The sequence below is a fragment of the Macrobrachium rosenbergii genome, chromosome 20, assembly GCF_040412425.1.
Source record: "Macrobrachium rosenbergii isolate ZJJX-2024 chromosome 20, ASM4041242v1, whole genome shotgun sequence".
Taxonomy (NCBI): domain Eukaryota; kingdom Metazoa; phylum Arthropoda; class Malacostraca; order Decapoda; family Palaemonidae; genus Macrobrachium; species Macrobrachium rosenbergii.
In genome coordinates, this window is record NC_089760.1 from 34724802 (window position 1) to 34751467 (window position 26666).

The 26666-nt window shown below is 37.0% G+C and overlaps 2 protein-coding genes across 6 annotated transcripts in view; one reads left to right on the forward strand and one right to left on the reverse strand.

Moving 5' to 3' along the window:
- Window positions 1–22312, forward strand: part of LOC136849246 (streptococcal hemagglutinin-like) — a 34978-nt gene extending 12666 nt beyond the window's left edge. Inside the window, exons 2-6 of one of the 3 annotated variants that reach the window (XM_067122506.1) lie at window positions 15687–15750; window positions 16150–16212; window positions 17074–17250; window positions 17630–17821; window positions 18650–22312. In XM_067122506.1, coding sequence (XP_066978607.1) covers window positions 15696–15750; window positions 16150–16212; window positions 17074–17250; window positions 17630–17821; window positions 18650–21210 — 3048 coding nt within the window. In that variant the 5' untranslated portion in view covers window positions 15687–15695 and the 3' untranslated portion in view covers window positions 21211–22312. The remainder of the gene's footprint in view (window positions 1–15686; window positions 15751–16149; window positions 16213–17073; window positions 17251–17629; window positions 17822–18649) is intronic. The other 2 variants (XM_067122507.1, XM_067122508.1) reach the window with 2 other exon arrangements.
- The window catches only part of LOC136849248 (DNA oxidative demethylase ALKBH2-like), a 657271-nt gene that overhangs the window by 222252 nt on the left and 408353 nt on the right, over window positions 1–26666 (reverse strand). For all 3 annotated transcript variants that reach the window (XM_067122516.1, XM_067122515.1, XM_067122514.1), the window contains one exon: window positions 10756–10834. The gene's annotated coding sequence lies outside the window, so the exon portion shown is untranslated. The remainder of the gene's footprint in view (window positions 1–10755; window positions 10835–26666) is intronic.

Below are 26666 nucleotides of genomic sequence, written 5' to 3' on the forward strand. Positions count from 1 at the left end.
GGGAAACAATGCGGTCCACGCTTTTATAGCTGCACCGTATTGTTTCCGAAAATATTTCTGGAATTGTCACTATGTACTCGTTGTCTTATTTTACACATTCTTCAAAAAAAAAAAATAATAATAATAATAACAGACCAAAGGAAGCTAGACATCGTTAGCTCTTGATTTTTGTTCATGAGTTAGAGTATTAACATGGATTCACTATTACATTCTAAAATATCATGGTTAAAAATTTGAACGAGAGTCTTGCGTGGGGATCTGTGGGTCAAAATAAGCCCCGAGAAGTTAACTTGTGCAAAAAAAAAAAAAAAAAAAATCAGGCCCGAAAATCACAAAACCAAGTTATCATACACAGAGGAAAAAACAAACAAATTATCAGTTTTATTAGTTTATTTTCAGTCTTAAGGGTATCATGCAAGGATCTCCATAATTCGAAGGATATCCTGTTAGTAAATCTTTATGCAGCCGACTTTAGTGTTCTTATGAATGACCAAATAAGAAAACATAAAAAACGGAAGCGTTACCACAAGAGCCGAAGGGAAGATGAAGGGTCACTAAATGGTGGGAACCAGGCGTCCATAAAACCATCTCAAGGACGATGGACCCGAGACTCAATAAACTTCACCGACAACAGCAGCAATAGTTGTTATGGGCTACTTTAGAAGCAAGAGCCCGTGCTAACACAAGGTTAGCTTAATGTACACAAACACAGAGCAGCAACTGTAGTTTTGACGATGGTGATGATAATATGTTAACGAGGATAATAAAAAAAAAATATCAACAGCAGTACCAATGCTCATACTCTCTATTTTCAAAAATGCAATGTACAGTGAACTCTCGCCGACCGCGTTTAAGCTTAGGAAGATTTTTCTTTAGTTGATCCATGATTTTACAGTTGAATTAGTATATTCTATTACAATATATTAAAATAAAACAAAAAATTAAAAAATGTCAAAATAACTAATCGGGTATAGCCAAGAACGAAATTAAAGTATGAGGGATGTAAGAATTACACCATGAACAACCGAAATGGATCAACTTTCAGACGGGCTAGACTTCTGTTATTTATGTCAGTTATTGCGCAATAAGTCATTAGGGAAACGGTTAAAATCAAGTCTTGATTCTTTAGCGACAGTTTCTTTGGTTGATTTATGTAAAATTAGTTTTCATGAGAAGACACTGATTTTGGTCGTCATACTCAAAACAGCAAAACTATAAAAATAAACAGTAAAAATTAAACATTGCAGTATTTTTCGCGTGGTATGGGCGCATGAATAATAATAATAATAATAATAATAATAATAATAATAATAATAATAATAATAATAATAATAAGCGATACACTGAAAGGTCAGGTTACCTGAACACGTTTGTATATGAACCTGAATTTTTTTTTCTCCTGCGGCTGAACTTACCTGGTTTTCTTGCCAGTACGAATATAAGTATAAAATCTAGTCAAGAGTGGGCTTTGAAGTATAACTATTATGCTCTGTGCATATAAATCCTTTAATCATTCGTGAGGTATGAGAATACTTCGAGTGTAGTATAATTATAAAAACAAATATATACATAAATACATACTGTATATACATGTGTGAGTATATAGATAGACAGATGCTTATCTTTTAAACTGTCTTTCAGCATAAAAGGAATTACACTCAACTCTGGCACCCGAGAGTCAATCGTTTCCTCTATACACAGGAAAGCAAAGGCTTCGGTGATCTTGCTTTCAAGATATAAGGCCATCCACTTCATTCACTGGAAAAGTCCGCGAGTAAAGTGACAAGGGCATTTCAATGAAAGAGTTACTTAATCCCACTGACACTGCTTCCTCTACCTGGGTTAAAGAGTCCTCGCGCTTACAGGAATCATTCGTTTTGCTAATCTTCAATAATTTTCTAGATTTAACCTCACTGTCTACGTTTGTATCTGTGTACTAGAAGATAATGGATCCCCCATTCATACGTCATGGCTCCCCCATTCATATGTCTGTCTGTGTAAATTTTAATGAACGCCGAGAAAAATTCTCCCTCACTTTTAAAGTCAAACGTCATGTACCTTAGCACTTCCTATAACGTCTCGGCTGTCTGTTATTTCAAGACTCTAGGGATGTAGAAATAGGTAGTAGGATAGTGGGGAAGTGGTGAGAAGGGGAGGAGGTAGGAAGGGGGGACCTGAACCCCCAAGGTCGTCCGCGAAGGGAGATGATAATTGCCTCAACGGTCTTACATACTTGTTCCTCCTACGCCACCCAGACGGTGCCGCCCTGGGACTCAGGTGTTACCCCCTTTTTTTTTTTCTACTGTTCTTTTTAAATTTAAAATAAAAAGCGTTCCGCCTTGCGTCATCACCTGCCTACCATATGGTTTGATAAGCCTTTTCCTAAGTTAAGGTATGTTCCTTGATGCAGAGTTTCTTAAAAGAATAAACCAGTTTCTTCGAACAGTTAACGGTTATTTTTACAACAGTTAGCAAAAAAAAAAAAAAAAAACCAGGGTTGCAAAATAAGTCTGTCTACAGGTGGAGAATAGACGCTGTGCCTCCAGGCAAGAAAACCAGACAGTATCGAATCTACTTTGCTTGCATGACAAAAACCATCGTTTCTGTTAAGAGGTTATAATAAAATTTGCATCAAAGAAATGTGTTCATTTGTAGGAATGTATGTATGCACATACTTTCAGTATATTGGAAATGTGTATAGTTAACATATTGCTATACCTGTCCGAGCTGGTGAACACACATCTACCTTTTTCTCTATTGTTAGTAATGTTTTTTGGTTCTACATGATGATTTTATTGGGTTCTACACCTTTCCTTTCTATGATATTAAATTACAACCTACAAATGTAGCCTGAGAAGTATATCATTCTAACACGAGCAGTGTGTGTGCATTTCAATGTTATCATGATATGCTATTTCTAAGTTTAAAGTTTCTGTGTAATCACTCTAAATATTGTACTGAAATCAAAACTCATTCCATCAGAGTTTTGTAAAAGAGGTAATCAATATTATGCCATGGATACAACACACCAAGAAGCCTAAAAAAAAAAAAAAGTGCCCAAGGAATCTGGAAGCCGTTCTCAATATTAGACGTACTTGTTTCAGCTGCTCGTACAAAGGTATAAGAGACATATTCATCCAAATATAAAATAATGATTTCGCATCTGGGGAGTCCCCTGTCACTCTTCTTTTTCCCATTATTGAAGGCTGAACTTAATCGTGTTAACTGTTACTCAAATGTCTCATTATCATCTGTGTGGAGTGTACACCTAGGCTTCTCAATATCATTACTGTCTATACCCACTACATGCAAATAGAAAGCTCAAGAGTCTCTCTCTCTCTCTCTCTCTCTCTCTCTCTCTCTCTCTCTCTCTCTCTCTCTCTCTCTCTCTCTCTCATAGACATATACATACACACATACACACACACACATATATATACAGTATATATATATATATATATATATATATATATATATATATATATACATACATACATACATACATACATACATACATACATACATACATACATACATACATATATCAACACAGATTTAACAGCAGTTAAGAAACCACCATTGGATAAGGAAAAAAACTTCTTAAATCATGAAGTAGGATCTCGAACATTTTAGAAAGTCATCGCAGGGTCATGTTGGAATTCAGGCCCATTACTAAATAACGGGGACGTTCCAAAACTGCGTCTGCATATTTTATGACTTCCTGGTTTGGGTCTCTGTAACGATTCGCCCAAACCTGGATGGAACAAGTTTTTGGACGGCAAGAGAAATAATCCGTAATTTGGAACAAACAATAGACGAACGCAGTTTTAGAGAATATGATTTAAATATATGTTAAATAACGAAGAAGCTCCACTACATATGAATATACTGATGTAAACATATTGGGAATCACTGGCAAGAAAACTCTGCCAATTATTTTTAAAATTCAAATTCCAGTCATTCTCAATTCACATACTCTTGAGCCTCACCGCGAACAATTACTACTCTCGACTGATAACTCCAACGTCTCTTTTCTCCATCATCTCGATCCATTCATCATGTGTTCCCGTTGGTCAAAATATATATAAACATAATTTATTTCATGGAGGAAAAATAAACGTTAGTAAATATATGAATCCATGTCACATATATAAATATGAATGAGACATTTAATTCTGAAACATAATTAAACGTAATTTTTGGTGGATGAAAAAAAAATAACATTTCTTTGTTTCTGAAGAGGAATGGAAGAGACAGGAACCGAGAACAATGAATGGACCAGACGAAGAGTAAACATTAGACAGGCGTACAAGATACAGTCATTGAGATCAACGAAGCCAAAAAACATACAAAACATACACAAACATACCGAAAACATGACTGCTCAACGAGGCCTAAAATATATAAGCAACACAATTAGCATGAATAGACTTAGCCGTGAATTTCATCACGCAAAAGAAAATGAAAACCTAGACTTAAAGACAATATAAGCTAGACAGTAAAAAGACAGAAAATAATGAAACGCTATTAAACCGAAGAAATGGAAAGGCAAAAAAAAAAAAAAAAAAAAAAAAAAATATATATATATATATATATATATATATATATATATATATATATATATATATATATATATATATATATATATATATATATATATATATATATATATATATATATTAAAACTTTGTAGGCTCTTCATTTTCTACCTTCCATGTTCATGTATTGCTATTGTTACTCCGGGCTTATTTGCATGGCTTTCATTTGCTTTTTGGCACAGTAAGAGCAATAGGCTTCCCGTTCCATCAGACTCCAGATTTTAACAATTTCACTGACAATAAAGTCAAAGTCCGCTAAAAGGTTGACTATCCTACCAACTATTTCTTCAAGTCTCGTTGTTCGTGGTAATGCAAATGAGGGTTGACAAATATTCTCTCTCTCTCTCTCTCTCTCTCTCTCTCTCTCTCTCATCAGTAGAATCAACAACACCTCTTCACCAAGTCGTACCAGACTGCCCAAAGGTAGCCTCAGATACCCTATCCACATTTGAATGGCGAGAGTCCAGACCAGCTTCTGACGCGATAAGAATATTAATGAGGTATGGCGACCAGAGAGAGAGAGAGAGAGAGAGAGAGAGAGAGAGAGAGAGAGAGAGAGAGCATTCTATAAACAGTCTACGTGCATTTTCTGGAAGAGCTACAAATCTGCATACAATTCGAAATAAAACGAAAATAAAAAAAAACAACCGGCACTTCTAACAGGTTTCCGTTGCATTCAAGACATAACGGACCTTATAAGACCCCTACATCTCTCCTTGTCGAGTGGACAAAGAACCACCGTCGACTTTCATGCTGGAATAAAATTTCCATATCGGACTCTTAAAATGCTCCGGGTCTTCGTAACCTTTTCCGTAATGGGATTCTGAAGAGAATATAGATTTACTGCATTCGAGGGAAGGTCCCAATGGGGCTCTAAGTCTGCGAGGAAAGATGACTATCTGAGGTTTAGGGTTGGAACCTATTTCAGTACCGGTCGACGTTCTTGGGTTAAATACACTGAGAAAGATTCGAAAAATAATAATGTTCGGAGGTTGGGAGTTTAACCCCCTTCCATAAGTGCTGAATTCTGGTGTTAAAAAAAAAAGGGCTGCGAGATTCTACTGAGAGGCTTAAACGGTTATGATGAGATATTCATTTGTTTCGTAATCTGAAAGGAAGGAGACGATGCTGGAGTGGTGTCCTTGAGGTTTCGGGGATCCAGACAGATCCCAGTGAGTCACCTGCAGGCAGTTCGGTGAGCTTACATGGGCCAAGTGATGAATCACATTGGCAAATATAGATAGGTCTCGGGCCGGTATTCCCCTAAACTCCCTCTCTCTATGCCCACTCGTCTGGGCATATATCACAATATATGTATGTATGTATTTATGTATGTATGTTACTCAGTTGGGAGTCTGGTTTGGGCAATGGATTAGAATACGACCTGGTTAGCGGACGGAGATGAACCATTTCTCTTACGATTCATTCAGATCCCTCAACCTCATTATCGACTCAGCCACTCCTCCTCAAAGACACCTACCCTTCCCCCTCCCCATGCCCACCCAAACAAACACCCTCTCCATACCCAACAATCTTTCCTACAGCCACGCGCGAAAAAAAGGAATATATGAGGATCCACTTTTTTCAAAAACATACGTCAAAAGTATGACTTGCACAGAATAGGTCAGATTAATAAAGAACATTTCTTTCAATCAGATTTCAATAATTTTAGATATTAAAAATGCCAGACCTATGAATTTTATATCTTCACTTCTTACAGTTTCTCTTTGGCTTTGCATTGGCATAATTCAACCAAACAAACATGCAATCAAGCAAAAAAAAAAAAAAAAAAAAAAAAAAAACAGCCCATTGGCCTAACTGTACATTCACTCATGCATCACAACAACTACTATCATGATAATTATAAAGCTAAAATAAACACTGACTACTTATAATTCAGTGCATATCCAGTAAAAAATTCGTAACCATGCCATCTTAGTTCTACAAAATCTACTGACATATATAACACATTAACACACGTATTCATCTGCCTGCAAAGAATGACTAACTGTATACAGTAATCATTTTCATATTCATGTAGTTTTCATCTATTGCTGAATCACAACCAATCAATCCCCTATTCAGAGACATATATATAAATGCAGCTTATTGCGCACATCCATTAGTAAGTGGAAAAGTTTATACGCTGTAATATAATGTGCACACATTATTATATAAGAAAGCTAAACATGTCTTTAATTAAGAATGCTACATACCTTCATATATTTTGAATCATATTCCATAATTCTTCATTTTCTCTGATGTATAATATAATTTATATCATAATGAAAAAAGTAAATTCGACAGTAAATTAAAATACCTGTCATAACTGTAGACAATGCCAGGTTCATACGTGCAAAAAAATATTTACAGTATGACGGGGAAAGGTCAGTCTTTATGAATTAACGATTCACTAATATTATAGTGCATTTTTTTTCTCTAGCAATGGTTTTGTATTTTACTTTCGAAAGAATGAAAAATTATGAAAATCAGAAAACAATTAGGAAAAGTAGGACAACACTGAAGATGTTAGGAAAAGTAGGACAACACCGAAGATGTTAGGAAAAGTAGGACAACACCAAAGATGTTAGGAAAAGTAGGACAACACCAAAGATGTTAGGAAAAGTAGGACAACACCAAAGATGTTAGGAAAAGTAGGACAACACCAAAGATGTTAGGAAAAGTAGGACAACACCAAAGATGTACGAAAATCAGAAACGTAAGAACCCCAGTCCCAGTTACCTAACACGTCCTGGAAAGGTTTGGGAATAACGGTGGCTGGAAGACCATTAAAAATGTGTGTGTGAGAGAGAGAGAGAGAGAGAGAGAGAGAGAGAGAGAGAGAGAGAGAGAGAGAGACAAATAGGTAAAGGTGAGCCCGGTCTGCAGGTCTCTTTGTGTGAAATCTGACCATACCCAAGAAGGACCTGGAGTAACGTCTGCGATCGGCGATGGTCGTACAATCGTTTGATTTCTTTGGTTGTTTGTTGTTATTATTGTTACTTTGCTTATATTCGCTGTTACTATCATTATTATGGTTGGTACCCTTTGCTTATACTATGGAAATTTTCCAAATGAAACTTTCCTAACTTTTAATAATGGGGAAAGAGAGACCGTAACATTTCAATAAATAAAATGTCAGAACTATCATTACCATTAACAATCTGATAAAATGGATATTATCATGACTTGTCGAAATTTGATTTCTTTCTCTTAATATATGCAATAATGTCATCAACGCTGTTTACTATTTTCACTTAATAACATTCTTGCGAATACGTTCACCACAGAAACACGAGTCAATATAAGTATGGAGGAACAAATATATGAAAAAAAAATGTCAAAATATATATATAAAATGATCGTTTATCTGATATACAATTCATCTATATACTTAACTACGAAACCAACGTTTCTTATTAAGGAATTAAACATGAACAATAACTGCTCCAATCTTTCCCCTCCTGCTTAACTTAATCTTCCTCTTTTCCTTCTTTTCTCCTCACTCTATTAGCTTTTCTCTCATTATGGCTTCTCAGGTCTGATGCAAGTTAAAGTAATGGCCACGGTAGCTTATATAGTAACAATGGCGTCTGCTTTCCCGTTATGGTTACCCGTCCAAGAACTGACAAGACTCAACCGTGACTCACTTTAATAGATGGATACCTCTATAATTCCCTAGTTAGCCTCTGTGGCAGAGGATGGTGTATGCTAAGGGAGATGATAAGCTTAGTTTTCATGTGGTATTTATTTTTCTGTAGCACCTTATGGTTTGTTCTGAAATGGGGCATTGTTGAGTATGTGCTCTCTCTCTCTCTCTCTCTCTCTCTCTCTCTCTCTCTCTCTCTCTCTGAGAGAAAGAGCGCATACTCAACAATACACCATACATACACCTATCTGCCAGAACCGAATTGCTTATTCTCGCATAGCAAAGTCCTCCGGTACAAATATTGTTTCAGAACAAACCCTAAAAGTTGCTACAGAAAAATAAACACTACACAAAAAACTAAGCCTATGATCTCCTTGTCATACCCCATCCTCTGTCACAGAAAGCAGTCGAGGCATTTCCCATACTCCTGAAGGTGTCCCTTGAGCGCATAAGGCTCACGTTACGCGACTCACATAACGCAGAGCATATCAGGTAGCGTATCACGTAACGAGACCGGGAATAACGCCTGTGACGTCGTCGCCTTCAATCTCAAAAGTAACAGAGATCCGATTATTAAAAATACAAGAAATGAATTTTGGCAACTTGGGGGAATATGTCAAGTGTTAAATATAAACGTAAAAACCTCTACCATACAGCAGCTGTGGATATTTTTCATTAAATGCCACAGTAAAAGGTATTACGTACAAGAAGAGGGTATTAGCATATATTACCATACAAAGACAAGAGAAAAGACAAGAGAGTACGAGGCAAAGATAGGGATGTCTCCTAAAAGAGGCTCGTCTCTTTCATGAATACAATGACAACCTGTAATAAAGCCCCTTGAGTTCTCGTTTATTCAGTACTTATAAGAGAGCAAACGAGTAACTGGATCCGAAAAGAACAAATGATAACCATTGAAAGCAGAACGCAGGGCAAACAAGAATTTCTGGTTGACTGAAAGAAAGAATAAATGGTGTGTTAGGAAGGACAACCATCAGATTACCAATGGTTGCAGTTTAACCAGTACTAATAAATTTCTGGTACCTTTTTCTTTTTTCAAAGAAATGCACTGACTTGCATAAAGGCACTTTTTTCTAATTACATCTAATTATGTCTACCGGCTGCTTTTGTCTGAACCTGGCATATAAGTCACGCTCACTTACTTGATGACCTTTGTCATCAGAATGAGTTTTTCTTCACTGGCAATACTGATGACGCAAACGCATGTAAATATCTAACTGTAATGGAGTCAAGCAGAATTAATAAACCGTATACTGTTATTTTCCCTTAACATGATTTAAGAGGTAAGGGAAAATAACAGTATACGGTTTGTTAATTCTGCTTGACTCCAAAATCTCTCTGTCACATGAACTACCACTGAATATCAAATCGAGATAGCTTTGAATTTTCAAGTGACATCTGTGTGTCTCTCAGCAGCTTACGAAACTAAGGGATTTTTAACGCGTTTCCTTCCATAAAATACAGTACGAAAGGTAAATACATGAAAACCATCATACATAAATTTACAATAAAAATGATCGAAATTTTAAATCTGAGCAGAAATATTATTATTTTAACATACACCACAACTTCTTTTAAACCGTAATAATATACAGGGAACGAAAAACCAAAGGTGATTTGGACCATAAAGCATTATAACTGAAAGTTGCACATAAAGGACTTCCACTTAAATAGTCTATTTAATGGTTATAAACGTTATAAAATTTCTTGATATTGCTTCTCGGTGTTCTAAACGACAAGCCTTACGACGCATGGGTTATAATCTAATGTTTAACTGCACTGAATTAATATATATATATATATATATATATATATATATATATATATATATATATATATATATATATATATATATATATATATATATATTCACAAGTGTTTCTTTTTTTTTTGCAAAAGCTTAATATCCTGTTTTTGTGGATATTTTTCTGCAACAAAAACGTCAACTTGATAACATTTACAGGCATTTATCGTTTGATACCGGTAAAGGTAACCATTTTTGGAGACGGTCATTAATATTACCAGTCCATCCTTGCTAGAGCCAGTTATTGGTGGAGACAACATTGAAAAAAGGTGTTGCAAGTGGAAAGAGCTTGACCAAAACGAATTGAAAAATATATCTCTAAATTCGACGATCAATTTATCTACGACTTCACATAAAAATAACAAATAAAACAACAAACGCCGAGTAAAAAAACTTTGAATTATACTTAACTTATAATCGATGTCGTAACAAAGCAATCTAATACAATAGCGACGATTCCGTATAATAAATAAGTGAAAAGAAAAATGTGATTCTGTAATACGAGACATCTACGTCAACAATACACACTTACCTTCTCTTGACCTGGCCAATATACGGAATTTAAAGACTCCCAGACTCTAAACACCTTTGATAATTAAAAAAATAAGCTACAAAATATCGATAAATAGCACGAAGCAAAACAACAGAGAGTCACACGATAAACGTAATACTAACTGCCTTACCTTCCAAAAATGGATACGCGAGCTTGAAAAATCTGGTTACGGGGTCTTGCTTTCTCGAGACTATGTAACCAAGAAGAACCTGAAATAAGGACAAAGTAAACAAGCGAATCGGCTCATAATCTCTCTCTCTCTCTCTCTCTCTCTCTCTCTCTCTCTCTCTCTCTCTCTCTCTCTCTCTCTCTCCTCAACTGACAAATCATATTACATTATTCCAACAATAATACATTAGAAAAATAAGATATGACGGATTTCTAACTGTCAAAAGTGCACATCGATCATTTTCTTCTACTTACTTACTTACAAAGCACTCAAATACACGAACCAATATACAAATATACACTACTTAGCTTGACCTTTCACAAAAACGCAAAAACCCACCCGTCTAAAAGCATATTCGTACGCGTTAATAATTTGGACATGGCAATAACGTTGAGTGGTGTTTACCCTTTTGGAGGTAATCATCATAAATGTCATTATTTAGGCTTCATAGAGAAATACGAAGGATGAATTCTACAGATGATGAAAAAACAGTAAAATACAAAGAAAAGAACCACGAATATGAATACCAACAAAGCAGGTAAAGAAACAATTCGAGATCTATGAGAGAGAGAGAGAGAGAGAGAGAGAGAGAGAGAGAGAGAGAGAGAGAGAATTACTCCTCGTCGGTAAACTCTCCCGATGACTAAGAAAAATTGGTGCTCTCTCTCTCTCTCTCTCTCTCAATGAGAATGTCCCGTTAGAGGAGGTCTAATCTAACGTCATCAGTGATGCATTTCACGGTTCCTTTTCTGATCGTTAGGCCTCCTTATCTTCCGGAGCTTGGGATTAACTGTCGGCGTTTTAAAACCAAGGGAAGCCAACCGTGGTTCCTCGAGTTTACAAGGACGCAGATTCGGTCATTTACGTTTACAATGAGCAAACAGAATGTGTGGACCAAAGGAACTCGTGTAATCTCTTTCCTGATTACAACTGGTCGTTGTCATCCAGCGAATCTTTTAAAGTGTTCACACCATTTATATTTATCTCAAAAACACTTAAAGGACAAGTTGTGCAATTATCCACTCTTACTCAGGTGATCGTCAAAAGACGATAAATAAATCTTTAGGTCCAAACTACAAGGCGATAAGCCTACCCGCCATTAATACTACCATGTACGGTTATGTGGAGGAGTGATGAGCTGGCGTAGGCCTACCTAGAAGGATGGTTCCTCACGATAATGGAGCCGCAGCAGACCTAAGGACAACTGATGATAAGGACCACAGTGGTTTTCCAGCATAACTCTGAGCAGTTACGTATAGGCCTAAAACACTGAGGCATGAAACACTACCTGAAGGAGATAAGCAAACCTCTCCTTAACTGTTCCGCAAGGGAGACTTCACGACTTTCCAAATAGACGAAATAAATGATCCTACAGGCAATATGGCCTAAGATAGGCCTACGGATGGAGCGTGCGACAAAGATTGTGCGAAGCAAAGCATAATGATGAAACAAGGAAACAAAAGAGGAGAAAAGAACATCATTTATTTAGATTGCCCCAATCATTGTAAGGGTTGCTTTGTTTTTAATCTGCAGCAAAAAAGAAAAAACTGTCTCTAAAAGCAGCACACTTACTAAAAACGCGTAAATCCATAACATTGTTACTTGGCAGGAGAAAGAAATAAAGGTGCACCGCAAGTCAGAAGAAACAATTGCTTTCCATTACTTAAAAAATAACGTTACTAAAGAAGCTGAAAAAAAAAATTAAATAAAAAAAAAGGCTCCTCACTTTCTCATATATCTGATTACCCATCCAAATCTAGAGAGGCCTCCAACCTTCCCTACAGTACACCTGGCGGCTCTTTTACCCCCTGTAATGAAAATTCTACAGAATGACCCAACCCAAGACCTAACGGTACAATCGTATAACACTATCCATTAACCTGTCCTGGGGCAAAAAAAAAAAAAAAAATCTTAAACTGCTTTCTTACAGTACCGTTTGTCCTCTCTCTCTCTCTTTCTCTCTCCTAATTATAAGCAACTGTCCCAAATCCCATCTAACCATACCTAGACATCTACCCGCAGGGCCTGGGATTTCTGCATCCATCTCTAAATTTAGGTATGGTCAGATGGAATTTGGGACAGTTGTTTATAATTAGAAGAGAGAGAGAGAGAGAGAGAGAGAGAGAGAGAGAGAGAGAGAGAGAGAGAGAGAGAGAGTCTAGGTATGGTCCGATTGGATTTGGGACAGTTTTTATAATTGAGAGGAAGAGAGAGGGAGAGAGAGAGAGAGAGGCAGTTGTTTATAATCAAGAGGGACAGAGAGATAATTATTTCTTTTTTATTTACAGGGTTCACTGCAGACCCGAGAGTTTAGGTTTTATAATCCGGTCTTGCATGTATGTTGCTTTCATAATCTGTTTGGATTTTCTCATTCTGTACGGCCAATAACTGATGACTGTCTAGGATAGCGGAGTTCACTCTGATTGCTCAATAATTCTGAATTCATCTCTCTCTCTCTCTCTCTCGTTTGATTAATGTCTGGAAAACTCCTGCCTTTAAGCGCGAACTAACCTGAGAGAGAGAGAGAGAGAGAGAGAGAGAGAGAGAGAGAGAGAGAATCTGTTTTTAAACTGTCAGAGATAACTGGACCTTGGTTATTTGTCTCTGACAAGTGGCGCGCTAACCGAAACCTTTTAAGGGTACTTGCTGGCTGGCATGGCTGTGAGCATATGTGCGTCTGCGCGTTTGTTTACAACAATTACTGGGCGAGGAGAAGCATCACTCGAAACTTGCGGCTATTTCTAAACCCGAATGTCCCATTACATGCAAAGCGGCGTCGTTAAAAGTGCTTTGTTGCAAAAAAAAGGGGGGGTTAGGGGGTAGGGAGGAGGTTAGTAAGCACTAAAGAAAGAAGAAAGCAGACAGTTATATCTCGTCTGCATACATGAGGTGAACCTGGACCTACCAGGTGACACCATCAAGCACGACCTCACAGGACTGATCAACGCCCAGATGTATGTAACAAGCTTAATGGATATGGTGTGAGGTAACGGGTCACAAAGTGGCCCGAAAAGTCGTAAATTAAGTGAATTAAGTCTCAATATGATACAGACATAGATTATTATTATTAAAAAATAGTTTAACCGGACCACTGCGCTGACTATCAGCTCTCATAGGGCTGGCCATTACACACACACACACAGAGAGAGAGAGAGAGAGAGAGAGAGAGAGAGAGAGAGAGAGAGAGAGAGAGAGAGAGAGAGAATTAATAAAAAAAACTCCTTATTCCGTCTACTGTAAGAAGCTCTTAGCCCATCTCTCACTCTCAATATGATACAGACATAGATTATTATTATTAAAATAGTTTAACCTGACTACTGCGCTGACTATCAGCTCTCACAGGGCTGGCCACTACATAGAGAGAGAGAGAGAGAGAGAGAGAGAGAGAGAGAGAGAGAGAGAGAGAGAGAGAGAGAGAGAGAATTAATAAAAAAAACTCCTTATTCCGTCTACTGTAAGAAGCTCTCAGCCCATCTCTCACTCTCAATATGATACAGACATAGATTATTATTATTAAAATAGTTTAACCTGACTACTGCGCTGACTATCAGCTCTCACAGGGCTGGCCACTACATAGAGAGAGAGAGAGAGAGAGAGAGAGAGAGAGAGAGAGAGAGAGAGAGAAGAGAGAGAGAGAGAATTAATAAAAAACAGTACCTATTCCGTCTACTCTAAGCTCTCAGCCCATCTCTCTTCCCAACGCCAACCAACCCCACTCCTCTCTATCTCTAGCTTCCTGAGTAAGTGCTTCTTCTTGTGCTTGAACCACAGAGTCACAATACCTTTTTATCTGCGGAGTAGAGGCACACCTTCGGAAGAAAGAAAGGAAAACCTGTCATACAACTCTTAATAAGTCAGCATTCCATGCACGAATAGAGAGAGAGAGAGAGAGAGAGAGAGAGAGAGAGAGAGAGAGAGAGAGAGAGAGAGAGAGAGAGAGTCTAGAATCTCTAGATGATAAAAAGTACGTGTATATTATTCCTTATAAAACAGAAAAAATTTGCATGTTCCAAAAGGCGTATAAATTTGTATGCATTATTAATAAGAGTATGTATAAATAAGGCACTTATGCATGAACCTATATTCAAGTTTATATGGAAAAACAGTATGCGTTAAAGCTGTATGTTTTATACGGGTTTGTTCTATCTGTTAGAAACAAAACCACTAAATAAATGGCCAAAATACTTCTGATGCAAATAAACACCAATATCTGGATACATGGGTGAATTAATGAAGTTCTAGAAGTCACATGGAGTCAGATATGAAAATAACACAATTAAAAGACGGAATCACTGGCTTGACATCAGACTCGACATAAAGGAAGAAGAAGAAGAGATGAGAGTCAAGAGCAAGGCCACGAACTGGCAGAGGGGTCAAACAAGACACGATCGTTGGTCAGTTTCCTGTTGTGCCATGACTCGATCAATTGCGGGGAAAGTGCGACAAAATCATAGTTTTTCTACATATGTACCGCTAAAAAAAAATAATGAATCAAGACCTGACTCAGGAAAGTTGTAAGAAATTATTAAATGTAAAACAATTAATAAAATATATAAATTATATGGGGTGTTAACTATTAATTATGATAATGACTGACAAGTATAATTTTTGACATTTGGAAATATGTTGGCCTTAATTTTGTCCATAATAACGAAACATAACGAAAAATCACAATAATATCATATTTCGAAGATAATAAAAATGGAAAATACAAATGCGCACGAGAAACTTAGCAAAGATTTTCTTAGAAGTGCAGTAAACTTTTGAATAAAAAACCGGAAAAAACCAGGCATATAAAATGAATGATAATAAGATACTCCATTATAATTGCATATTCTTGTACTCTTTAAGAAAGGCATATATTCTAATGACATTCTCTCTCTTTTTTCCAGATAGCAAACATGTGGCTTCAGCGCTTGTTGATTCTGGCTGTGGGGCTGGCGATGGTGACAGCAAGTAAGTTTTATTACTATACTACCAATAACTATCTTTTGTAAAGTCAAAATTTATATTGGAATGACTGCTATGAAGCAACATTTCTTGGGATATTGGTGCATTTCAGCTTCCTATATATGTTTGCTTTTGATGATAAAAACTTTTTACTGCATTCCATCTATGTATTGTTTATAAGCCCTGTCTATGGGCGTTGATTATCCGGCTGCAATTTTAAATCACACAGTCCTGAAAATACTTTAAACTAATCTTTCCAAGAGTTTAATCTAAGACTCCATTCTTGTTCTGATAAAACTTTGTTTGCTTAATATTGTTTGCAGTTTACACAATCTGCGGCTATTTTTATATTCCTAAAATGACAGCATATGTTCTGCTCGCTAAGTCAAATCTATATGGTTGCAGATCCAGTGCCGCAAGTGGGACAATCCCATGATGTACGTGTGACAACAAGGAATAACTCTCAAGGTAAGAAAACAGTCCAAGTTCAAAAGGAAACCTTATGAAAATTTGGCCATGTAATAACTATGGAAAGATATTTATTAGTTCAGTATACTAACACTGCATTAACTGGCACATGAAAATCGGTAAAAAAAATCACTAATTTATAAATACAAGTTCTCAGTGCATGAGATGCCGAGATGTGAAAAGCTATACACACACACACACACACACACACACACACACACACACACACACAAACTTCAAGTACATATCTTACCAAAGTGGAAATACACATATACCGCTCTGCGGAGAAATCACTGTAACTATGAATGCTTGAACAGTAGTCTTGGATAACAAGACTTCACAGAGACATGGTATTTCAAACAGAATAAGAGTTACTGCAGGCTTCGTCTAAATTACAAACAAGAAACAATTAATTTTAAATATTTGAACTGTTCAATTATTTTCCTATCATAACAAATAATCGAGACTTGTGCCAAACGCTGGCAAGCAATATACTAAAAAACCAGGAAATAAAAGGATAAAATGAAAATCAAGCATTGCCGCTTGAAAACGTGTTCAATACAAACACTCAAAATCAATAGCAAACAGCTGACTGGCAACCATCCGCTCTCCCCCGGCCTTAGTCTACTGTAGGTTGTTATTTTACAATCTGATCTGTGCCCATTCTCCCCACCTTTGCTCATCACCAAGTCTCACTCCAAAAAACCAAGTTTAAAAGAAACATCCATTGCTGTTTCATTAATTCCTCTTGACTAAAGCTACGCCTCCAACAGACCATCACCAAAGTAGAATTAGGCAAACTTCAAACAACTGAAATATTCCACCACAACTGCTAATGTCCTCCTATTTTGTTTGTTAAAGTATGTGAGATCGATGGAAAGGCCTATAGGGAAGGTGAATACCTTCCTACAGCTGACCCTTGTGAGGACTGTATGTGCAGACCACCAGGTTTCGCCTGCACGGTCATCTCTTGCGAGCACAAACCAGGTTGCCGTTCCATTGAGAGGTCAGGTCTTTGTTGCCCTGAATTCAGTTGTGGTGAGTTCCATTAGTCGATGTTGGGAAAACATTTCTCACATAAATATTGAGCACTTTTAGCAAAACTGAAATCAACAAAAATAGTCAGTGCAATTTGGCCTGACACTAAATTTTAATATTTTCATCATGGTCCAAGGACAATAACTGGGAACCAATAGGCCTTCAAAGCATGGTCAAAAGGTAAATTAAAAACATTCCTCTTCTCCCACATAATTTGATGGCATAGATTATCCACTTATCGATGAAACCACATTTTGGTCCAATCCCAAACTTTAAGTCCTACATACGACTGTCTCACTGTATTCCCAAATTGTTTTCAATCATTCGTTAATTCACTTCCAAATACATCACCAGTGATGAAATCATCCTACTTCTCCAGACTGTGAAAAAGATGGTGTAGTTTACCACAATGGTGATCGTCTGGAGGATCCAAAGAATCCATGCGAGACCTGCTACTGTGATGGGGGCGAGATCATCTGTTCGGTTATTGACTGTTTCTGGAGGGGTGACTGTCTGGGAAAATATACTGAAGGACAGTGTTGTCCATCCTATGACCACTGTCCACCGTTAGGTATGGCCCCATTCAACTTCACCAAACAGTTAGTCAAAATCTGTAGATATTTTTAACATTAGTTTGTAGCATGGCCCAAAGCCTCATTGGGGTGTCTGATGAAGAGGTTTCTCACACAAGAGATGCCATGAATCAGCTTTAAAGTTTGGTTAATGGCCTTTAGTAACAAAATACCCACAGACTATGAACATATTTCTGGAATGCTCCTTACACAGATTATACACCTTACACAAAATCCAGGGAGGTATCCTGAAACAAGTGAGACTTGTGTCATAATAAAAAAACAATATACACTTGCTTATAAATTCGCAAACCAAGAGGTCTAAACTAAAAAGGTCAAAAGACAGTTATGGCTGGTGTCTTCTCAAAAGCCACATCCTTGTCACTGTTGAACTAACAATCATGAAATTTAATCTTAACATTATATATATTACATACCATACTCACCTTCTATACCATAGTGAATAATACATTAATGGAACATAAAATCCTATGTTTTTTTTTTTTAAATCAGAGATCAAGCACAAAATCCAAATTTTCTTAGGATTTGGAATAGAAAGCCTGGAGAGGCAACAAACAGTCTCTTGCACGGTACAAACATCACAAATAGTGGGATAAGAACACAGAAAGGTTAATTCCCTTTTTATGGATCAATTTTCATAAATACTTACTAATTATGATAAAAATCTACTAAATAAGTCTTAAATTAATAATGGATACCATATTTTATATGCGATTTACTCTAAAATTACATTTTAATGATAAAAATGTATATATTGTAATTACTGAAAGTGAATCACCATTTTAAACATCTTTATGCTATTTCAGAGGCAACAGCGCAATCTGGATCTACCAAGCCAGTTGAGCAACCTGCAGTGGAGAAGGACAACACTAAGACAGAGGAGAAGACTGAGCTTTATCCCGAAGCAGTAAAGCCAGAGGTGTCCACCCAGGAAGAAAATGCCCCGGAGGTTCTCACTGAAGCTTCCACTGCTGTGGAACAAAATGAAAACAAATCTTCAGAAAATACTACCGTTACAGTAGAAGCAAATGTAGAAGAAGGGCAATCTCAGTCTTCACAAAACCAACAAGTTATAATCAAAGAAGAGACTTCTCAAGTAGAAGGAAACACTGAGGCAATCAAGTCATCAGATAACACGTCAGCTCCACAGGAAGCAGTCAAGGTTCTAGATGCACCAAAGAAGAATGAACAAAATGAACAGCAAACAGAACTGTACCCTGAAGCATCTGTAGCAGAAAACAACAAAAATGAACAGACTGAAGACCAAACTGAAATACCCAATGCTGATTTGATTCACGAAGCATCAGAAGCCATTGAAGCAATTTCAAATAAAAAGGAAAACAACGAGCAGAATACAGAAGTTTCACCTGTTGAGGCAGTGCAGGAAGTGACTGTCACTGAAACTAGTGAAAGCCACACAAATGCCCCTGTAGAAGGTATTCAAGCTGAAACTGAAACACCAGAGCCAAATGAATCTGAAACTCAGGATGAAGTAAAGCCAAGTGAAAATACAGAAGTAACTCCAGACCAATCAGAAAACTCAAAATTCCAAACAAAATTTGGTGGATTTCATAATAACGCCAAGTATCAATCAGCTGAAACAGAAAATAAAGACAAAGAACAAAAACCAACTAACACCGAAGTGAGTGAAAAGGTGACAGGAAATCCTGATAAACAAACTGTTACAATAACTAAATCAGAATCTTCAACAAATGCACCACTTGAGGCTTCTGAAGCCGGCACTGATTTACCAGTTGAAGCTGCTAATGCTAGCACTGATGCCCCAGTTGAGGCTGCCGAAGCTAACACTAATGCTCCAGTTGAGGCTGCCGAAGCTAACACTGATGCTCCAGTTGAGGCGGCTGAAGCTAGCACCGATGCTCCAGTGGAGGCTGCCGAAGCTAGCACTGATGCGCCAGTGGAGGCTGCCGAAGCTAGCACCGATGCTCCAGTGGAGGCTGCCGAAGCTAGCACCGATGCTCCAGTGGAGGCTGCCGAAGCTAGCACCGATGCTCCAGTGGAGGCTGCTGAAGCTAGCACCGATGCTCCAGTGGAGGCTGCCGAAGCTAGCACCGATGCTCCAGTGGAGGCTGCCGAAGCTAGCACCGATGCTCCAGTGGAGGCTGCCGAAGCTAGCACCGATGCTCCAGTGGAGGCTGCCGAAGCTAGCACTGATGCTCCAGCTGAAGCTGCTGAAGCTAGCACTGATGCTCCAGTTGAAAACCAGACCATTGAAGCAATTAAATTTCAAACAGATCCTCCTTTTAAGGCTTCTGAATCTCAAATTGTTCTTGCTATAAGAGCTGCAGAGTCAAACACTGAAGTAAATACTGAAGCAGCCGAGTCTCACACTAGTGTAAATGTTGAAGCTTCTGAATCTGAAACAGTTGAAGACACTGAAGCTGCTGAATCTCATACTGAAGCAGTTCTTGCTGAATCACAAACTGAAGTACTTGCTGAAGCCGCAGAATCTCAGACACTTGCTCCTCAGTTAAGAAATGATATTCCAACTGAAGCTCCTGCAGAAGCTGCTGAAGCTAATACTCACAGTAACATAGAAGCTTCCGAGTCTGAGACTAATCCTCCTTTTGAAAGGGATGTCCAAACAGAAGAGCCAAAAGTAGAGGCTATTCAAGAGCAAACAGACTCTGCAACTGAAGTTAATGAAGAACCTGAAGCATCAGAAGTCCACACAGAAGCAAGCGTAGAAGAAGAGATATTTGTAACAGAGTCCGGTATTGAAGCGGCTGAATCTGTGACTGCAGAGGCAGCAGTCGCTGAAACCATTGCCCCCACAGCAGATGGTCTTGCAGATCAGATTAAAAGTGAGGTATCCCCTGATAAACAAGAAACAGCAGGTACTATAACTGTTAGCGTTAATGGCAAGGTTCCAGAAATTTTGGAAGCACAAGAAGAGGGAGTAACAAATAAGGACCCTCAAGTAACTGAGGCTGTAAATGCACAGGAGGAAATTGTTGACCCAGAATACTGGCTCATGATGAACAATGCTGCAAAACAAAAACAGGGAGAAAAACAAAACAATACTGCAAATCAGAAGCAGGAAGAAACAAAAAACAATGTTGAGAACCAAAATCAAGGAGATACAAACAACAACAGTGCTGTAATTCAACAGAATGAAAAAGAACAAACTCCAGAGGAAGGATCTGAGGATCAAGTTGAGAAAGAGTTCCAGAAAGTTGCTGAAAAATATGGCCTGAGAACTCCAAGACCAGCTCTCCAAGAAAATGTTCAACCCAACCAAAAGTCCAATGCAAAACCTGAAAATGAGAGATTTCAGTTTAATGAGCTGAGAAGGAAGCGAGGATTTGTTGACAGGGTTAGCAGTTATGTGTCCAGTTTCTTTTAAAAGTTAACATGATTTCAGCAAAACAACAAACACTCCATGTAAAATAGTCTGATATATCAACAAACTCAATGCGCATACCTGTCTCCATCCAGAAGGTTGTGGAATATATTGCTCCCACTAATATTGCATAGAATTACAGTTTTGAGAAAAAAAAGACCAAACAAAGAATTCACAAAACATTTATTTTTACATAATTGTCCCAATGTTTGTAAAAGATCTTCACATCAAGATTAACAATGCAACAGAAAGTCAATTCAAACTCTCCTTCAAAGGAAAATAAATTTAACAAAATGTGCTAAACTCTGAAGCACTCTATGAAGCTGGCAAGCTGGCAAGGGCATTGAAGTGCTCAGAGAATCATCTCCCACCCGTACTGTACTTACTTTTAGTAAACTATTCTCTAATTTATAACGGATTCCTTTGGGTAAAGAAAACAAAAAGCATCATAGTTATATATGACTTCCTTGAAAGAAAAGATCCTGCCTTCTCCCGAACATTATGGACGAGAGTTGGTAATTTGAGGGATTATCAAAGGAAGCCACATTTCATTTGTACTTTCCATTTTATTATCTAATATTTACAAGTAGCCTTGAACAAATAGTAGTTGTTAGAAGTTAGAATTACTAGTGTTCCCATGAAAAGGGCACGCTCTTACTTTCATTTCAATTTATTTATTTTATTCATCTTTCCATTTCTTTCTCTCGTGATAAGACCTGCACACAAGAAAGAGCTATTTCGAACTACACTGATCACTTAAAGAGGATAAATAAGTTAATCTTATAAAATCTTATAAAAAGCAGAAAGTAATTTAAGTAGCTTTTGGCAGACCGTTTCCAACTAAAGCATTGTTCTTAATGGCTCTTGCCTCCCTGTGCAACTTGTAGATTTAAGGTAATGCTATTTAAGGATTCCAAGATGCTAATTAAGCATACTGTCTGTCTTCCCGCCCTTTTTGATGCAAAAACATGTTATTATATTGAAAATTATTTTCTGATGTTTATAAATTCAATCATAAGCAACTGCTGGTTAAGGGCGTCATTTTCACCCTGAATGACTGTTTTTTTTGTATGAGTGCCAAGAAAAAAAATAAATTATTTATTAATTGCTTTTTTCATTGTCGTACCTCGTTTGAAATAAGACCACATGGTTGCAGTCACAAAAGACACATCATTAACTTGGTAAGTTAGAAAAAAAAACGGAACAGAATGTCAATATATTAAAAGAGGAGATTAGCTAGTAAAATGCAGATGAAAATACTACATGTATGAAGATACACAAATAAAAAAAAAATAGATGAAAAAACAGATCTCAAAACTAGTACAAGGAAATATGGATAAATAAAATAACACCCTGAGATTGCTACGAGCACTGCTGTCTGTCTGGAAGATCCCAAGAGGCTGCTGACACCCACAAAGGCTACTCTATTGAAGTAAGCCATGAGAGTTCATACCGTTACGCCGATCTGAGCCCCCAAGAAAAGAGTAGCTGAGCAAGTTTGGGTTTGGTCACGTACTTGTATGCGTGACCACCAGTGGTCAGTGCGTTTGCTAGCTCTTGACCGGGCATCCATCAGTAACCATGACTGGAACTTGTGACAGACTCAAGAAATCAGGTGAGTCTTAATGAACAAGCTCACCCCTACCGTTAACAAGAGAAAATAAAAAAATAAAACCACGTGGTGTTCAATAACCAAGCATTTGAAGGATGTAACATTACCGTCATAACTTCTGTAAATGTTAAGAGGCTTATGAACAATACTCCCTCTCCTGGCAGCATAAAATATAATTTGTTTTTATTAAAGCTGTCAACAATGCAGAGTCATCAACAAACATCAACTGTTATAAGACAGATTTCGTTTTGCTGGAGACCAGCCTAACACAGAACGCTGCCTTGTGGCACAATGAACATGAGTGGTCTAGGCTCACTAAAGCACCATCGGGGAAGGACAATTCCCAGTTGCCGGTTACTTGGAAGCTGCGGAGCATATCAAGTACAGACTCTACAATTTCTGTGATGAAGCTCATATATTATTCAGAAATAAACACTGTTCTTATCGAACAATCCCACAGGGGCCGCTGACTTGAAACTCACGTTTCCAAAGAATATGGTTTTCATTAGAAAAAAATAACAGAAGGTAATGGGAAATACAGAAAGAAGAGATCAGTAATTAGAGAATAAATATAAATCAATAAATTTCATGAATAAATAGTTAAAAATATATATCAACTATTAAAATATAAGGTGAATTGTTCTAGGGTAGTAATGTACTGCATCTTCGCTTGAACTTTTGAGGTTCCAATTGTACATCTTATGGGAGACTTTCATAATCCAACAGTGTGAGGAATAAAGGACCCCTGGAACTGAGAAGTTCGACAGCAGGGGATATCTACTGTATACTGGCGCTGCTGTTCAGCAAACCTGGTTGTTCTCGGAGGGAAAATTGGATCAGGGATCAACTATGAATGTGAAAGATCTTTGTTAAAATACAATTTACGAAAAATTCAAAAACAAGAGACCATCCGTCGATGGTCCAAGTCATAACTGGTAATATTAGGAAACAGAAACTTACCACCAAGAACCACTTTATCTAAAAGAGATAAATCTCTGGCAGAAGCAGACATCCACACCGGAGAACAGTATTCTAGCAAAGGAAGGTCAAATGACCTAAAACAGGTTGCAATGAATTCATCACGGTTATTAATATATGAGGCCTTGTGTACAATATCTAACTTTCCAGCGGCATTTGCCGACACTTTCATTAGATGTTTCTCAAGAGTAAGATGTGGCTCAAAAGTTACACCAAGAATAGTTAAAGCTTCAGACTCACTCAGCAAAGTCCCATACACCTGAAGGGGAGGATGGGGTGGGAAGTCCGTACGAGATCTACTAATCAATAGTGTTTTCGTTTTACTGGAGTTCAGCTTCATACCCCACCGACTACACCATTCACTAATCCGCTCCATGTCACGATTGAGCCTAATTGAATTGAATATAGAGTTTAGGCAAAAGGCCAAGCACTGGGACCTATGAGGTCATTCAGCGCTGAAACGGAAATTGACAGTAAAAGGTTCGAAATGTGCAACAGGAGGAAAACCTCGCCGTTGCACTATGAAATACATGTTAAGAGGGGGTGGATAGCGAGATGGAAGAAAGATAATATGAATGGAGGTACAGTAAGGGGAATGAAAGAGGTTGCAGCTAGGGGCCGATGGGACGCTGCAAAGACCCTTTAGTAATGCCTGCAGTACACCGCATGAGGTGCGCTGACGGCACTAACCCCCTACGGAAACGATTGAGCCTAAGGGCAGCATCATTTCTCGTAAGTGGAGGCTTTAATACACCCACAAGTGTTGTATCATCGGCGTACTGAGCAATCTTTTTTCCCAGGCCAACAACCATATCACTTGTATACATTAAAAATAACAGTGGACCAAGAACACTACACTGTGGAACTCCGGAAACAAGAGGCCTTAGTTCCCTAAAGATACCATCAACAACTAGTCGCTGCTGCCTACCTGTAAGGATATCTTGAAGTAAACCTAAAACATATCCACCCACTCCAAGATTCTGAAGTCTATAAGTGCCTTGTGGTTTACTAAATCGAAAGCAGCACTAAAATCGACTTAAATTACTATACATTCAAAAACCTTATCAAGGTATCACGAAAAGGAACGTCCACCAAAACATGTTTGGCTTCACTTTAAAGTGGCTCCTCAGCTCTATACTCAGTATTGCTTACAACACGTATCCTATCAAAGATGGAGATTTTAAAAACCTTGCACTGAAAAACAGATCGATTCACTATCAACAGTTAGTTTTAAGTGTTACATGCTTTATTCTTGATATTTAGTGGAGTTTGTCATATACTGAACTTGACCTGTTCTTCATGGCATGGCTGCTAACGTGTATCATCAAACCAATTTTTATAGTTTTCAATCTCTCTCTCTCCCTCTCTCTCTGTTAATATATATATGTATATATTCATATATATACCCACATATATACACATGCATACATACATACATATTATATATATATGTATGTATGCATACATACATATATATATATATATATATATATATATATATATATATATATATATATATATATATATATATAAATATATATATATATATATATAAAAATATATGAGTGTATGTTTGCCAACAAGGAAAGTGAAAGAACGGGGTACTTTAAGAAAGTCTAAAGCCTTACACAAGAAAATGCTCATATATCACATTCGTTTTTAATTGTTCTTTTAGTTTAACCGAACCTTTCCCGTAATTTTCTCTCTCTGTTGCGCTTGTGCTCACTTTAATTTATTGTATCTTATAATCAAGCGGAAGATCTAGCACAACTTTGTTCCTCTTCTCATGGCCATAAACTCAGTTCAAAATTTATATCAAGTTATACCGCTAACGAATTTATACACAGACAGACACACACACACACACACACACACACACACACACATATATATATATATATATATATATATATATATATATATATATATATATATATATATATATATCCATATCCTGATGTGAGTCAGAAATTTATTTCTATTCCACACGTAATTGTGTGATTATATATATTATTTATATATATATATATATATATATATATATATATATATATATATATATATATATATATATATATATATATGTCGGTGTATGCGAGCGTCATCAAACTGGTATTACTCTTCATAACAAAACGAAAGTACGTTTATGACGAAATTTAAAAAACAAGAAAGAAAGCTAAGCTAATTCAGAAAAAAAATAATAGAAACTTAAGAAGGATGTTCTCAAAAGGTTTATCTAAAGAAAAAAGATATCATTAACATTTCAAACCATACGATGTGCTACATGAGTTGTTGAAGGAACTATCATCAACAACTGTATGGCAGGCGAAACAAATAAATTTTTGATAATTTGCATTTTTCCTGTGTACAATTCATAGCCTTTCATACAGGGATATTCATGTATAAAAGGCGATGGTTTGTTTTCCATAAGAACAAAGAATAAACAAAAAATGTATAAGAAAAATAAATATAACGATGTGGTTTATGCCAACAGTAATAAATATTATGAAGAAATGTAATATAAAACTTGCAAACTGAGCAACAAACAAGACAGCATATCCTGATCAAACACACATTTTTTACACACACACATATATATTATACATTATTTATATATAACCTGTTACCTGGAGGAGGAGTCGACTTTTATTAAATGGTTTAGTTACCGGCAGAGAATATCCATTTTCTTTCAAAACAACATTAAAGAAAACGGTACAAATGGGTTTCAACGGACAAGGCAAAATACTTTGGTAAAGAATTCCCAGCAGCTGAAAGTTGCACATGCAAAATAAAAAGTAGTAACATTACAATATGACTTATTTTAATATTCGAGTCCCTTATTCATGTGGAACCCTAAATACTATCCATC